We start from the raw sequence: 16,913 nt of genomic DNA, 5'->3' as shown, positions 1-16,913 counted from the left end.
CAGAGCTGCAGGGACAGCCGCCGCCCCGCGCTTTGCCCCGGTGGGACCCGTTCCTCCCTCCCGCCCTCCCCGTGTGCGCGGTTCCCGGTGGCGCGAACAGCAGCCGGAGCCGCCTTAAGGCGTATGCGCGAAGCCACCTTAAACCAGCCGCTGTGGCGCTGAGAGCTCGTCTGTGATTGGGCGCCTGCCGCAGTTCTCAGAGTAACAGGCACGGTGATTGGAGGAGAGCTGAGGCGGCTGTTGTCTCGGCAACCGGGTGTCCGCATTCCCGGTGCCGCCGACGGCCGGGGATGCACCGACAGGAACGGGCACGTACCGGCAGGTACGGGCGGATACAGAGCGCGCACCGCCCCTGAGCGGGGTCAGGGATCTCCCCGGTGCTCCTCAGCCGCTCAGGTACCCACCCGCCGTTCCCAGCGCGCCCCGCGCCGCCTCACCTGGGCCGGGCTGGGGCATGAGGCGACTTCCGGTGGCGCCTCCAGGGCCTCACCTGAGGGCGCTGCCTCAGGGCGTCACCTCATCCCTCACCTGGGCTCCTCTCGCCCCCGAGCGCCGGGTTCTCTCAATGGAGACAGCAAAGGCCATGGCTGAGCTGGGCCAGCTCTGGAGCCTCGGCCCTGCTGCACGTTCAGAGCTGGGACTGCCCTTAGAAACAAAATCCCGGCTGTGCCCTGAGTCGTGACACCGGACGTGTGGGCTGTGACCGCATCCCCGCTCAGGGATGCTGTGGAGCACGAGGTACCTCTGGCAGAACAGCACCACTCAGTGCCATGTCCTGAAAATAAACAGCACTTACCGCAGTGAGTGTGGAGCTGAAGGGTGGAAACCTCAACCACGCCAAGGTTTTTCACTCAAAGCACAGCCAGGGTTTGTTACTGGAGCAAATCAAGGGGTATCTGGAACTGTTTATAGCTACAGTGGGTTAGAGGAGTTCCAGGCCCAGAATTCCTCCTCTTGGGAATAAACCAGCACAAGGGAATAAGAAATGCAGTCAAAGAAAACATTCATCAACAGCAGTGCTTCCAAGGGTATTTTAAAATAAACCAGGGAAATGAAATGCAGGAGTGACTGCTGGTTTTCTGGTGGGAATACTGCATTAATTTTGCATTTGCCTTTATCTTACACATGCCATTTCAAAGGAAAGCTGCTGTTGTGTTCACATGTTTCCTCCATCTCCATATTCAGTGTTGTTATCCTTGGCTGCTCTTCTTAGGTTTCAAGATTTCCTTATAAACACCACAGGAAAAGGAACTCAAACTGGGGGGGGGGGGGGGGGGAAAGACATTTAAGTTTCAATCAAAGGGATTGCAGTATAACCAAGTGAGTAACAAAAATGTTTGTAATTTATGAGGGTTTTTTTTTTTTTTGCCACTGATAATGATCCTGTTCTGTGACAAGAATAGCAACCAAGTTTAGAGCAAGGTCATTAAATTAACTTTATAATCACAACTGATAACAGAATGAGAAGTGGCAATGCAACATGAGTGGTTTAAGCCTGGAAATGACTGCAGGTGGATGATCTCACTCGTGCCACCTCCCTGTCTCCCACCCACCAGCGCTGGCCCTGTTTGTCGCAGGTGTTTGAGCCCTCCAGGACGCACACCTTGCCTTGCTTCAGGCGCACATTCCAGCACCCGGTGCAGTTAAACACCACCAGGGGTGCCCCCTCTCTCGGCCTTTGCTGCCCTTCCCGCGGATCCCAGATTTTTAGGAATTCCACCCTCCTTCCACCAGCAGAGGGAAGCAGAAGGATGCGTTAAACCCGCAGCGCTTTCCCAGCCAACACTCGCAGGTGCCAAGGGCCTCCTGGGCTTTCTGGATGCACCTTCCTCAGCTGGGGAAAGGAGGATGCCCTTCCATAGCCTCTCGCTGTCTGGGGACTGCGTGGTAACCCCAGAACTCCCAAAATTACGTACAGGAAGGATTTCTGAGACTTGGTACCGTGTATGCAAAGTAGGTGAATCAAGGAAGTGTTTGGCATCTTCCCCTCTTTCTTCTCCTGCCTTTAGCATCTTCTCTTTCTTCTTCTTCCTTTGATCTCTTGCTCTTTGCTTGTCTCTCCCATCTCAGTGATATCAGGAGTGTATTATCTCAGGGTTGAATAACAGCAATCAAGGACGTAAAGGACAAAAAAAAAAAAAAAAAGCTGAGGGAAAAATGATCAAGGTGGAGAAGTTGCTTAAAGACTTTCTGTAGGCGCCATCAGTCTGCCTGGTCAGCTTCCAGCAGAGCCAGCTGACCTGATGCTGAGCTGTGACTAAAGCAGAGCAGAGTCTGCAGGGAGCTTCTCAAAGCACTCCCTTCCCTTTGAGAATTTCCTGCTTGAAGGGCAGAATGGGCAGGAGGCCAAACCACAAACTACACAAGGGCTTGGCTGCTTCTCTCCTAGGCTTTATCCCTGGAGAAGAGTTCCTGCAGCAGGTCAGGAGGGGAGGCACTGTACCCATCAGCACCAGACCTTTTAGGGGCTGCTGACTTGGTTTCCCCCACCTGAAGGACTTGGCTGTGTCCCCCTCAGCCATTCTGGAGCACATTCCTTGAGTCAGGGATAAATGCCAGGACAGGAAGTTACCCACTTGTAATTTAGGCAGTGGAAAGAGCTTATTTTCCTCTCAGTGCCTGACCTAGAACACCCAACAGGTGACTTGACCCACTTGTGTCATTCTGCCAGTTCACCCCTGCCTGCACACATCCCTGCAGGACCCAGCCACTGGGGCTGGGAGCTGCTGCTGCTGGGTTTCCCTGGCAGCACAGTGCCCCTTGCATCACCCAAACACAATTCCTGGCTCTCTGAGGCGTGCAGGAGCTGAATCTCCAGGAGTGTGGAGGTGCCTGATCTCCAGTTACCCTCAGCAGCACTGGGGTGATGATGGATGTGCCAAACCCAGAGCTGGATGCACAGGAGGGGAGAAGGGCTCTGGAGCCTTTCCCTGGCACGTGCTGTCCTGGAAGGAATCAGGAACGTGCTGCCCAGCAGGAGCTGCCCTTGCTGGGCAGGGATTGCATCCAGCCCTTCAGGCTGGGCAGCAGCAGCCAAGCCTGGCAGCACCAGGGCAGAAGGAGCTTGCAGATGCAGTTTTTTATCAGCTCAGCTGCTCTGGAAACCTGCTGCAATTTTAATAATCAGCTCCAGCAGAATTGGGCAGGTCTTGCTTCCCTCAGCACAACCCTGCTGGCCACGGAGCACGGGCTGGACAACCTCAAGCACATGGCAGGGCCACGTGGAGATGGACCCTGTGGCCAGGGCAGTGCAGGCTCTCTTCTGCTTCTGGTTGTTGATAAGGAACAGCTGGCTCAGGATCCCTGCTCCCTGCAGATGAACCCTCAGACCACATCTTCACAAATCTGTAATTTTGAAGCAGCCCAAGTCAGAGCAGCTCAGCTGAAATTCAGAGTTGCATCACACAGCTCAAATTTTGGTCTGTCCTGAAGTGTTTTCTTACAAAGAAAAATAAGTGGAAAAGATGATTTGTGCTCAGCTGCTTGATAACTTGGGGCATTTTTACAGGAAAGGCTGAATTCACCAGAAGACTGATCTCCTGGGGTCTGATTCCTTGCAAAGCTCTCCCAGTTTTCATAGAATAGCCTGTATTTGGGGTTTGTTATTTTTAGCACCATAGTAGCACTGTTCCACTTGTCCATGCATGCACCAGGAACAGCTCAGCTGAGGGAGGAAAACAGAGCAGGAGGAGTTCCCCGTGATCTCACTGTAAATCAGCATCTTCTGCAGCAGCCAGCACTGCCTGCCCACTCCCTGCCACTCTTCTCCTCAGCCTTTTGTAAGGCCAAGCAGAGCAGGAGCCTCCATTCCCCTCCCAGCCATTCCTGGTTGTTCCTTGAGGGCTTTGAATCATTCCAGGGTTGCTGCTGCTGTGGCCAAACATAGGTTCCATCCAGATGGGGTTTTTAATCAGCCCTTGGCTCATCCATTCCCCCTCTTTGAGCCTGGCATCTTCCCTGCTCCTTCTTGCTCCTGCCAAACACAGTTAAATCCCTTCATCCCTGTGTCTTTATGAGTGCAGTTGTGCCCCAACTGCTTCATTTGCCCCTCCACTGCCCATTGCCTCGTTCTTCAATCCCAGGCCTTCCCCTGTTCTCTGCCTCCTGTGCCATTCAGGGAGGGGACATCGGATCACTGCCAGAATCCAACTCTCAAGTCACCGGACCAGGAACCAAGGCGCCTCCAGAGTGTTTTCCATTGGCAACTGGCAGACAACACAATTAATGAAGTTCACACAATGTTCCTAAAGACCAGGAACTTCAGCTCTTCCCATCCTACACGCTGGAATAATTTCACATTTGTGTTATTATAAAGCTGTTTCTTTTATCTTCTATAGTCCCAGACCTTCCAGTTCCCACTGGGATTGGCAGAAGTAGGACATGAAGGGCATTCAGCCCTTCTTGGGACCACATCTGAAAAGCTGGAGGGATCACGTACAACACAGGCAGGGCTGGATTTATTTGGCTCTATAAATAGAATCCTGCCCAGTCCTCTTTTTGAAAAGCCCAGGAAAAGAAGAGAGGCAGGAAAGGTGTGGTACTGCAAATAAAGCATTCTGCCCACATGCTGCATTAATTAGGCCCAGCTCAGAAGTTATAGGTGGGATTTTAGATGTGCTGTGGCTCCCAGTCTATACAAATTGCCCTGTACACAGAGAAATTTGATCTTCCTCATCCCCAGAATCACTCAGCTTTCCATGCAACAGGAGGCTTGCATTAAGGGATTAAAATTTTGAAACTCTGAAGGCACCTACCTTGATGCACAGTTAAAATTAAAGCATGAAATTTGTGTGACTTGGAAAGCAAAACAGGAAATACAATAATACCAGCACTGGTGGTGCTGGAATGGTGGGTTTGGTTCTGGCCACCCTAACTCTAAAAAAGGCACTGGCAGGTGACACCTGGTGGCACTGCTGGGCTCAGGGGGTGCAGGGTCACACCTGGTGGCACTGCTGGGGAGCTGTGCCAGTTCCTCCAGCTCAGCACCTACCTTCAGGTTGAGTTCCTCAAGTCCTGCTGATTCACCCTTGTGCAAGTCACTTAACTGTTCTGTGCCTGCTGCCCAGCCCTGCAGGTGCCCAGGCTGCACAGGGTGTTGTAAGCCTTCATCCACAGGAATTCAGGGTGTTTTGAGATGTGGGAGCTGTTAACAGAACACGCAGTGTCATTAGCCATTATCAGATGGTTTATAATAACATACACACACCTCCTGGGCTGCTTTGTCCCTTTTGTGGTGTCTTGCTGTAGCTCAGATTGCTTTGGGATCGTTTTGTTATTTCTAGAGGGAGTTTTTGAGTTTTTCCCCAGTTTGAGCCATTCCCCAGTGAGCCGTCCCTGCTCGGAGTGCTCCTAGAGGAGCCCCATCCCCTGTGCTGAGGCAGACTCCGGAATATGTGATGACTTTGCAGAGCCGCTTAACACCGAGTGAACACACAATTTAATCAGCTTAATAAGCTGCCACTCATCAGCTGAGACACCTTAACTGGCTGCATGCACGTTCCTGAAGCAATTCATGCTTTTATAGTCACTTGATGGTGTTTATACATCAGCAAAGGTGTTTTCCCTCCCAGTTTGGGTGTGCAGAGAGCACATGGAGCGGTCCTGGGGCTCAGCTGCCACAATCCTGCTCACTCACACAGCCCCTGCGCTGGGACTCTGAGCTCTGCTGCAGTGACTCAGGCTGAGCACCTGCCCCAGCATGTTCTGTGTTGATTAAACTGGTTTGCAGGCCATAATTATTTTCTCTATCATGGTATAATGGCTCCGCATCGTATTAATTTTAACATTGTAAGAATTTGCTTCTGGGAACGGCCTTCTTGAATTAATCACTGACTCATGATTTACTGGGGGAGATAATATCTAACCTACAAGAGGCAGAACAGGAAACTATCTATTTAAAAGATGGCAGTGGCTGATAATTTATGACTATAGACAAAGAGATATCTTAGGAGAAGAAGGTGGACAGATCCTGCAGTTTTGTGGTCACTGCTCTCACTCAGCAAAAAAGAACTTTTGTGTAGTCACTGCAGGATCTGCTTTTGAATGACTGATTAAAATTGAGGGGGGAAAAAGGAGTGATAAACAAGGAAAAAGTATCCAAACAGACCTCAAAGCCGCCATCCGCAGCTCTGGGACCAAACCCTGTATTACAACAAAGGCAGTTCAGCATCTCAGCATTTCACCAGCTGGCCATAGGAAACAAGGAAAAAACAAAAGGGGAAAAGCATCATCTTTTTGTGTTTGAGTCTGTAATACAGGGGTTTTCTTGCCCCTCTCCTCTCCAGCTTGAACTGGACACGCCCACATCACTTAGTGAGGCCTGGCCATCAGATGTTTCCTCTCATCACAGTCCATTAGGAAAGTCAACAATAAAAGCTTTAAATCCCAGAGGAGGTTGAAGGAGGTAAAGCTTCATCCTGGCAATCTGAAGGATTTTGTCCCATGTCACTGTGATCTAGTCTGTGATTTGGGTAACTCACACAACCCTTGGCACCACAGATTCCTGAAATTCCCTCTCCTGGAATTCTGGGGCCCTGAACAAAATCGGACATGTGGAGGTGATGGAGGACTGTGGACACAGCAGCCACACACGGAGACATTTCCTGCCAGCGTCAAGTCCTGGGCAGTCACAGAGAGCTCTTCCTACCCTTGGGAAGCCCTCCCAGATTTTGGTGTGAGTGCTGCTGGCAGCTGTAACCACTCACAGGAGACATCTGGCTTTGAAATGTGGGTTTGCCTTTGTTGGTCATCACCCACAGGTAAAGGCAATTCAAAGGCAACCCCAAGCCCTTTTTCCTTCTGAAACTCACCATTTCTGCAAGCAAAGCAATACCACTTTTGCCCTGGCAGTGTTTGTGGCCCAAACCACAAGAGGAGTTAATTTGGAAAAGTTTGGGAAATGGCTTTCTCCACATCTGTGAGTCTGGAGCTGGGAGGGAGGATGGTGCTGCTGACCTTGTCCTGCTCCCCCATGGAGCACCCTCACACACAGATCCAGAGCTTCTTGGGGCATGTTGGGTTGAATTGTCACAGGACACTTCCATGAGCTCTGGGAAGGTACCTTTGAACCTCTGCTGGGAGAACCATCCAGAAACCACCCCGGGACTTCGGAGTAGCTGTAAGGAATAACCAGAACACCCCACAACACTGGAAATGCCATAGGCTTCAAGAGAAGCCACATTTGTGCATAATGCACCAAGCTTCAAAAGATCTTCTGGCCCTTTGCCTGCTGAGGGTGAAACCTGGGGTGAGGGCACAGAGTTTATCTGGCAGCTGACACCAGCTGGGAGCTCTCCTGTTTGATTCCCTGAAATTGCTCATGGTGCTTTTGTTCCTGGGCTCAGGACTGAGTTCAGTGTTGCCTTATCAGTGTCCCTGGAAGTCAGCTCTGCCCAGCACTTTTCCAATCCAGCAGCAGCTTCCCCACACGGTCCTGTCACACCGGTTCTTTTCCTTTCTCACATTCCCTGCTGGATGCACTCTCCTTCCTCAGTGCCTGGGCTGGTATTTACATCCCTTTCCTGTTTGTCTTGTAGGTCATCCCAACGTGGATTCCCTCACCAAGGGAATAACATCTTCCTTCCAGTCAAGGACTTCCCACCTAACAAGGAACAAGGAATTTACTCCAGATTTATTCCAGAGTCTGCAGCCTCAGCCACACAAACCTACCAGGGAAGCAAAGAAAGCTCCTTCCAGGTGAGTGCAGCCTGGAAGACACCCCACTGCCATGGGATACATGAAAATCCATCACAGGAGGGTGATCCCAGAGTGTCCCACTGTGTCCTGGTCCAAAGGGGATGGCTGTTGTCCCCAGGAAGCGGCTGGTAGGTGGCAGTGCCTGGAAGGGCAGTGTGGGTTGGGAACAGCCTGGAGCAGTGGATCAGGGGCCCTTTATCAGCTGATCTCCCAGACATTTACAAACAGTAATTAAACCTGCACCACCCTGGGATGTGGGGGCCACTTCTTATCCATGGAGCAAGAAGCCAGAGCATACCTGACCTGGAAAGATTCCTCATATCCCAGGCAGAGGCTTTAGGCTGGGCTGGTTTTGTGCCTGAACTCTCCCCAGAGGAACACTGAGGATAAAGACCCAAATGTGGGGACCCCGGGGCAGGAATGGTGAGGGACACTCATGTCTGCACAGCCTCCCAAGGCAGCTGAAGGATAAAAGCTGGCCATTTCCCCAGCCCCTGCTGGGCTGGGAATGAGAGCTGGAGAGAGGCTTGTAAAAGTGCTTCCTGGAAGCCAGAACTGCCATTCCCAGGTGTTCAATCCTGCCACCACTTCAGCGGGATGAAAAGGCACGACAGAAACTCCCTTCTCCCAAGCCCTCCCACCCCTTGGGATCCTCATGGGAAGACAAATAAATCTATCAGCAGATCGTTCAAAAACATTTATTGTCACCATGAAGTGACGTTGCAGGCCTGAGATTAAGATCATCAATAAATTCCTGACCGTGGAAAAGAATGAGCCCATGAGAAAGCCCAGGGCTCTCCTTACTCAACAGGGAAATCTTTACTACATCTCTTAGCAGCTGGATCTTCTATCAGGGCTTTGGGGAAAAGGAAGCTGGAAGGGAAGCAATGCAAGGAGGGATTTGATAAGGACAGAGGGCTGGAGGAAAGGGCAAATTAAATATGAGGAGGGAAGATCCCCAGCCTGTTATCAGAAAACACACAAACACTCCACACCCAGCTGCTGGGGTTAGAGCCTGCTCCCCCTGCTGTTCCAGGCAGTGGGAGAGCAGGAGGGACTCCCTGGGGTCCTTTGGCATCCCTGTCCTGTTCCAGCACTGTCTGGAGAGGGGAGCAGCCAGGTCTCTGCAAGGCTGGACCATGGCAAATCCATGCATTTTACAATAACCATCACAGGCTGTCCATAGCACTTCCATTTCCCAAAGCTCTTCATTTCCCAAAGCTTTAGGCTTAGAAGGATTAAGCATCACCCTGAGAGCCACACAGCAGCTCTGGAGTCCTCACTACCAGCTCCTTGTCCAGCTTGGCTGGTTCATATTTTACAATATTATTTTTAAAGGTAAGGTTGAAAAAAATAAAAGCATGTTTGCAGTGTAAAGGCCATTAAAGCATCACTGACTGTCAGAGCTTTGGACAAACAGGTTCTGTGAGTTCTGTGTGTGTGTAAAACTCACATCACTGACTGTTGGTACAACACATTCCAGCTGCAGAATTCCTCTCTTTGATGGGAACACGGGAGCACTTCCAGGCGGCAAGGTGGGGGCACAGAGCAGCATCAGAACCCCCAGCACCCCTTTGCTCTGGCATCACCAGAAAACCGAGTGAAATGGGAGAAGAAACACATCCTGTGGCTTGGAATCGGGAAATGCCTGGGGAAGCAGGAGGAGGGACCCACCTCAGAGAGGAATGGGTTAAACACAGCCCCCTGGCAGAGCAGTGGGCAGCTGCAGAGCTGGATGCCAACCCTAACAGCAGCACTGGTAAGACAGAGGCAGCCACAAACCCATCTCTGGTCAGCTCTTCCCTGCCTGGATCCCTGCTGAGCTCATCCCAGGCTGGAGCTGTGGGATCCTGTAGGATCCTTCAGTGCCCGTTGGCTCGTTGTTGCCAGGCTCAGCTAACATGATTTTTTCAGTTAATCACACTCATTTCTTGCCCTGTTTATCCCTTCTACGATCTCCAGGTCCTTCTGGGAGGTTATGAATTACTGTGAGAGCAGACAGGAGTCTGCTTTTCATCAGTCTTTTATGCCAAGTGGATCAGAAACCCTGCAATGCCACACCAGTGCACGAACACGCAGAGCTGCTCTGGGCCATGCCCCAAAGAACAGAGCCACAGGGAGGCAAAATCACAATTCAGTCAGGGACTGACACAGAGCAGCAGCTTTACCAAAGACTGGTTATTCAGCAGTTCATGCCTGGGTTGCCTCAGAGCTGGGGCTCAGCATTCCCAGGACTCCCAGTCAAAAGTGCAGCCAGGACAGCCCTCAGCTGGCTGAGGTAAATCCCGAGTCTGTGTACCCTGACTGTGAGCACTGAGCTCTGATTCTGTGGCCACTTTCCAGCTGATGATTCCAGGACATTCCCACACGTCGGGGGTTCTAGTGCCCAACTCACCCAAATTTAATTCTATAAATCCAAGGCACTACCTGGGGAAATAAATGAGAGCTGGTTTATTAAAGTTTTGCCCACTTATAAAGAGATGCAGGCAGGGTTTGACTTCCCTGATTTCAATCCTCTCCTCCCATGCCCAGCACAGCACCAGGGCACCTCCGGACACGGCGCGTGGGTGTCCTAACAAAACACAGGATGCTGTTTTTCCTTCACAGCCCTGCAGAGCCACACCACACACCGAGCTCCTCAGCTGCCTGCCTGATGATGCAAGCAGTGAATAAGCACGAATAAAGACACAGAAACTGGGTGTTGTTTGTAGAAGTGAGGAGCAGAGCCCTCCACCCAGCACTGGGGATACCAGAGCTCTTGCACAACTCAGCTCTCAGCCTGCTGCTCCTTTTTATGCATTTCTGTGGGCACTTTTTCACCAGGAGCACTCAGGAAGTTCTCCTTCCTCCCCAGCTGGGATGCCAGAGTGGCATTCCTGCGTCAGGATTTCCCTCAGACTCTGCACACCATGAGCAGGCCTGTGCTGGCCTGCCAGGGCTGGCTCACGGGCAGCTAATTAGTGGTACTCAGTTCTAAGAATTGGAAGATGATCATTAACTAAAATTGGTTTGAAAGCTTCCAGATTTGTAGATGTTGAGTAATTAAAACAAGCATTGGGCTCTTCTGTTTTTCCTGAGAACTCCCAGTGCTGGGAGGCTGGGGAGTCACCCTGGAGGGAGTCAGTCCTGACCAGGGTGGCAATAAAGGGAGAAGGGCAGGGGGCAGGTGCTGCTGGCCCAGGGACGGGCACTGGGCTCTGTCACACACCCTGTGCTCAGCACGAGTCCAGACACCCCCTCTGGCAGGCCCGGCTCCCAGAGCAGCTCAGGTGAGGTTCTGAGCACAAAGCAGGGCCCGGGCAGCTCCCCAGGGAGCCCTTTGCAAACACTCGGTGCTTTCACACGACCTTTGGTGCTCGGGGTGAAAATCACCTTCATCGCTCCTATCTCAATCTTCAAAAGGAACTGGTGGGCTCCGGGCAAGGAGTCAGGAATGCTCTCACATATTTGGGAGCTCTGCTTTACGCAACCTCCCAGCAACTTGCCTTGGCTGGAAGGGATGAGCGATACTGAGCCAGTCAGCAAAACACTCACCTCGCCGGGCCGGGCTGGGGACTCTGTCCCGGCAGCGTTTCCCTGCACGCAGCCGGCACCGGGACTTCAGCCCCGGCACAGCCAGGATTGCCCAGAGCTACACGGAAAAAGCTCCCGGTTCTCTGCCTCCATACCACCCCCAGAGGGGGGAGTCCAGACTCAAGGGAGCTGCAGCCTCTGCGTGGGTCTCACCCTGCAAAACCCAGGATGGGTTTGTGGGAAAGGGAGCCCCGTAACATCCAGCAAAATTCATCTTTGTTCTGCTGGGAACATAGAGTTGCAACTGAGATAGCCTTTGCTGTTGTAAATTAGGAGTAGTGCTGCTGGAGTCACGAGGTAGGCTGGAGGAACTGAGGCTCAGATAGGTAAATGTTTATCTGGCAGGAAGATCAGACTTTCAGAGCAACTCATTGAGGGGTGAGAGGTCCCTAAACCTCCCAACTCCACGGCCCAGGGCTGCCTGCAGCCCTCCCCATCTGTCCTGCACAGCAGAGCCAACTGTCCCCACTGCCAGAGCTCCCTCTGTCCCTGCCTGAGCAGCTTCTGCTTGTCCCCATGGCCGGGTCACCCTGGCTGGGAGCACCTGGAGCCAGTCCTGCCACAGAGCTATCCCAGAGCAGGGTCCCCACAGTCCCCTGACACAGCAGGGGACAGGGGACCTGCAGCTTTCAGCCGGTGACACCGAGCACTGGGGGATTCCTGGTGGGACTGGCTTTAACTGGAGCTGAAATTCTGCTGTAGGAGGACTCACAGAATCAACACTGAATCAGAGCCATCCTGCTGAAGAAGGAGTTTGTGATCTGAAGGGAAGGAGTGCTGGAGAGATCCCAAAGGCTGATAAACCTTCAGCTTATCTGTGCTTCATCTTAGAGGCCATCCTCAAACAGTAGTGAAGTAATCCAAAACTTACCAAGCTGGCACATTCCAACATTTCCAAATCCCCTTCCCAGGGTTCTTTCCTCCCCACTCACAGGCCTCAGGTACATCTTCAACACAGCCAGGAAAAACAGAGGATGAAAAAGAGGGAGGAGGAAAGGCCCTGGTTTTTATTGGTCAGAGGATTAATTAGAAAAATACAGGGCTCCCCTTGGCATCTGATGACCTAAATGGGAAGCAGCTTGAGGCAGTTTGAGCATGGGGTGTAAGGAGTTCAGGGACCCTGTCACACCTGGTGACACAGCTGGACATGGTGGCTGCAGAGGGAACAGACCTTGGCCAAAACCACCCTCAAGCCCTTTTGGTGCCTCTGGGGTCACCTCCCTGCCCCAGCTCCTGGCCAGCCCATCCCAACTCTGACTCCAGAGCTGGGGGACACGGTTCATTTTCAGTCCTTGAGCCTTTATTACTACAGAATATCCAAAACAACACAACCAACAACACAGTTACAAAAGGAGTTCACGGAGAAATGTGAAGCAGCGTGTGTTTGAAATGCTCTGTGTCACCATACTGAGTCCAGTATAAAACAATGCATATTTATACACATATAAAATACAAAAGGAACAACACAGAAATGTATAAACAGGGGTTGTGGAGCCTCCGTGGTATTTACAGTCAGAGATGTGGCAGGGAGGGTGTTCAGCAGGCAGTGTCCGTTCAGCAGGAGCTGTGAGACTGGGAGATTCTGTGCCAGAGAGGAGCTCAGAGCTGGGCTCAGCCCTGCTGGGAAAGCTCTGCCGGGTCTGTGGAGAGGCCAAGGCCTGGGCTGGCATCAGCCACTGCCAGGCCACCAGCTCTGCTCTCTGCCCAGGCCTGGCAGTGTCACTTTGTGTGCCCAGCCCTGAAACAGCAGCTCAGGCCGGCCCCGTGCCAGAAGGGAATAAAATATAATAAAAAATAATAATAATAATAATAATAAACTCAACAGATCCACGTTCACAGGATGATCTCACAGCAATCTGTGGCCCGGCCCCAGGGCCGTGGGGGTTCAAGTCAAGGCAACAAGAGCAGGCACAGGGCTGAGTTCTGTGGAGTCACACGTGCCAGCTCGGAGAGAAGTCCCAGGAAGTGCTGCCTGCAGCTCTTTAGAGCTCTTTGAGGATGATCTGGAACTTGTTCTCTGCCTCTACCATGTCCAGCAGAAAGGCCATGTGGTTGCTGTAGTGCTGGATGATGTTGTTGTCCATGTTCACCAGGATCCTACAGAGGAGAAGAATGGCTGGATCAGATGCAGCACATGGAAAGCAATGTGCTTTTCACCTTCCCCAGTCTGAGGGGCTCAACCAGTGTTAATTAATTAATTAATTAAAGCCATGGCACAACACAAGGGAAGATCCAGCACAGAACAGTCACCAACTCTGGCAGCTCTGTCATGGCACAGTCAGGAATTCCAGGGGACTGCTGGGACTGGGGGTCTGGCACTGCCCAGGGTCTGCCCGGTGCATCGGAATCGTCCTGGCTGTACCAGCTCCAGCGCCTTCCCAAGCCCTGGACCCCAGCTCTGGCCTCCAGCAGGTGCCCCAGAGAGACTCTGTGGGTACCCAAAAGCTTCCCCAGCAGAGCTGATCCCTTTATCTCTGCCTGTCTCAGACAGGGAGCCAAAGAAGTCACCTGTGCCTCTTGTGCTGTGCTCCCATCTGATTTCTGAACCACAAACGATCCCAGGGATGTTGATCAGGAATCAGCCCTGGATTGTTCCTCCAGACCAAACCTCACCAAGATCCAAAATGGCTCAGTATTGCTCCTGAGTCACCCTGGGACTGAGTTCATCTGCTGAGCTCACCCCCGTGGAAGGGCCATGGCTGGGGCAGGTCCTGCCCTGCTGCCAGGCCAGGCAGTCCCACTGAGCTCCACTGGCTCTCACCAGATGAAGATCTGCCCCTCAAGCTGTAATTACCAGGAGAAAATTGTTTAGGGTGGAGCAATAGGATAAAATTATTGAAAATTAAATCTGGGGGAGCAGGAAGCTGGGCCTGACCCTGCCACCAGCCAGAGTGGAGCTATCTCCAATCTCCCCACACTTCAGAAGTAGCTGCTGGCATGGGTCACGTCCAGCCTTCATTAAACCAGGTGTCAAAATTATTTATTTAATCTAATTTCCAGGCGTGGCCTTTCCTTTTCATGAGATACCTCTTTGCTTCTCCTGCCTGGTTTCTCTCCCAGTCATCACCAAACACTCACTGTTTATCAGATGAACAAAACCAAAGCCAAACTGAGTGAGGTAGCCTCTCCCCTGAAGCCACCAGTGCTGGTCTTTTCCTTTGGGGAGAAAATTCCCATTTCTGAGGCTAACAGATGAGCAGCATCAGCAACAGGTGGAAGAACTCCTGACAAATTCAGATGCTCACTGTGGCCCACCCCTCATCCTGAGCCAGGGACATTCCAGCATTTTTTGGAGAAGCAAACAGTGATCCCTCTCTGATAAGTTCTCCATAACCTCAGGCTTTTAGACTGAGACACAAAGGATCACCATTAGGCTCCCCAAACAATTCCACCTTCACCAACTTCCTTTCCTTGGGAGACTTTACCCTCCAAACAAATGTAACACAAACAAGCATTATCCCAAATCTTTAAAGCCCAGAAAGATCTGAGTTTTATATGCTCCAAATAGCAGAGCTGACATGGCTCTACCTTTTATTATCTTGTTAAAATGCTCTTGGAGCCAATGGCAGGGGCTGGACAGGACAGGTGTGGAGGCACAGCATAAAAGCAGATGAGAGATTAGCTTACCCTCTTTTGCACTTTTTGTAGACTTTATAAATGCTTTCTTCAGGAAGCCCATATTTTTCTGAAATCTATGAGAGAAAACATGGCAATTCTTTGTACTTGTAAAGTGATAAATTCCCATGATAAAATCAAAGATAACAGCGACCCAGGGTGTTCAGCAGCAAAGGATTCCCCCTCAGTTTTACCCCAGAGAACAAAACCATGACCTGAACATTCTCCTGGGCAAGTTCAGTTTTGGTCTAAGGGTGGCAGGAGTTTTGTAGGTTTTTGCCAAGCATTTTCCATTAAGGTTTCTGACTCTCTGTGGTGAGGGATGGGGGAAGGAGAAGATGGCAAAGAATCCTCTGTGCTGACATTTTTCAAACGCCCTATTTTTAAAAGTTTGTAAAACCAACAGAGCTTAAAGTGCAGCCATAAAGCCACCCCAAATCTGGGAGGTTTATTGTTTGTTTCCTTCCCAGCAGTCTCCAGAGAGGGCTGGGTTATCAGAGATGCTGCTGATAACCATGACAGAAATATGTCCTTGTGCTCCTCAAACACAGCCAGGGAATTCCAGCACGAGGCCAGGGAGGCTTTCAGATCACACCTCTCCAGCCAGGAGAATGGAAAAGGTGTTTGACAGTGGAAAATATGAATGTGCTGTCACAAGAGGAGACTTCCATGAGGATCTGGATGAGGCAGGAGGTGTAATCCTCCCTCTGCAGCACAACACAGCCACGCCAGGAGCTCTCAGGACAACTCAGCTCCTGCTCCCACTTCCATTTCCATTCCCAAGGGAGAGCAGGCAGGAGAGATGAACAGCCCATATCCAGCTCCCTGTTCACCAACCCCATTCCCTTTTATCTGCAGTTTGCTCATTCCTCAGGGGGTTTGGGGACACTCACAGCTGTCCTGAGGCCCTGCAGATCCGGGGTCTTCAACATGAGAGCATCAAACACCTCCTCGGATTCCCTGCGCACGTAGAGCAGCACTGCAAGAGAACAGGGCACGGTCAGGGTCCCTGCCAGTGCTCCCAGAGCCCTGTGGCCTCGTGGAATTGAGGATCCAGGGTTACCTCTCTGGGGATCTTCGTCCTTGCTGTGCTTTGGGGGGATCGGGTCGAAGTCGTCGGTGAAGGAGGCCCCGCTCCGCTTCAGGGGCAGCCTGGGCCGAGGGGACAAACACGATCAGGAGGGCACAGCAGCAAGAGCAAACAAACAACTGCAGCTGCTGAGCTCCACTGAACAACCACTTACTCCAACAGCCACCCAGCAATTCAGTATTGGTTTGGAATTACAGCAGCACAGTTGTAGCTTCCTGCCTAAAGCACATGGGCAGCTCAGGGAGGGCCTGCAGAGGGTTTGGGGCCACCAAACCCAAAAGCCTCCTGCACCTCCGGTGGGGCACTGGTATCCCCACACAGAGGGCCCAGGCTGGGGGAGATTCTGCTTTTCAAGTGTGATTCCACTTCATTCCAGTTTATTTTCCACCCTCTGGGGATGTGAGCCCTTCAGTGGCAATTGTGATCTTTTCTTTTCCCTTTCAGACATTGTCTCCATGAGAACAACAGGACAATCAGGGAGCAGCTCATATTGGAGTGACTCTGACAGAGACAGAAATGTGTCCATGTTTCTGCAGCCCTGAGTCCCTTCCAGGACAAGGTTTAACTCATGTTCTGACTCTCAGGGCATCAGGGAGACACTGAGCTGTGTTATCCTGCCCCTGGGGTACCCAACAGCCCTGACATTCCCAAAGGAGCAGAGCAGCTGATGGATGGGAAGTACACACTGCTGCATCCTCACCTGTTTGCAGAGTTGGGAACAGCGGGAGGGAGCACCTGGAATGCAAAGGAAATGGATCTGTGAGTTTGCACAGCATCACTGTGTGCTAGAGAGGCTGGGGGGAGGCAACTTGGCCACACTTTAAACATGATTTCCCTCCTCCTGACCCATCAGCTTTCCCACACAATTGAACCCAAACATCTGTTTCTTAGATTAAATGAAATTTGATGTAAAGAACTTCCCCAGATTCCCTGGTTTAGA

General features: G+C 51.6%; 1 protein-coding gene and 1 long non-coding RNA gene across 7 annotated transcripts in view; one reads left to right on the top strand and one right to left on the bottom strand.

Moving 5' to 3' along the window:
* The first annotated feature begins 308 nt into the window (after positions 1-308).
* LOC128799935 (uncharacterized) lies at positions 309-16,766 on the top strand. 2 transcript variants are annotated; one of them, XR_008434871.1, is made up of 4 exons: positions 309-396; positions 7,536-7,695; positions 9,179-9,454; positions 16,418-16,766. It is a non-coding gene; the product is annotated as an uncharacterized LOC128799935 (long non-coding RNA). The 2 variants fall into 2 exon arrangements; XR_008434870.1 differs by lacking the exon at positions 9,179-9,454.
* GRHL3 (grainyhead like transcription factor 3) overlaps positions 12,547-16,913 on the bottom strand; it is a 103,560-nt gene continuing 99,193 nt past the window's right edge. For all 5 annotated transcript variants that reach the window (XM_053964795.1, XM_053964796.1, XM_053964799.1 and 2 more), the window contains 5 exons: positions 16,674-16,708; positions 15,947-16,035; positions 15,777-15,862; positions 14,896-14,960; positions 12,547-13,365 (listed from right to left, as the gene is read on the bottom strand). In XM_053964795.1, coding sequence (XP_053820770.1) covers positions 13,251-13,365; positions 14,896-14,960; positions 15,777-15,862; positions 15,947-16,035; positions 16,674-16,708 — 390 coding nt within the window. In that variant the 3' untranslated portion in view covers positions 12,547-13,250. The remainder of the gene's footprint in view (positions 13,366-14,895; positions 14,961-15,776; positions 15,863-15,946; positions 16,036-16,673; positions 16,709-16,913) is intronic.

Source organism: Vidua chalybeata, chromosome 25, assembly GCF_026979565.1.
Source record: "Vidua chalybeata isolate OUT-0048 chromosome 25, bVidCha1 merged haplotype, whole genome shotgun sequence".
NCBI lineage: Eukaryota > Metazoa > Chordata > Aves > Passeriformes > Viduidae > Vidua > Vidua chalybeata.
Note: the sequence above shows the minus strand (reverse complement) of the source record. Positions and strands in the feature narration are given on the sequence as shown.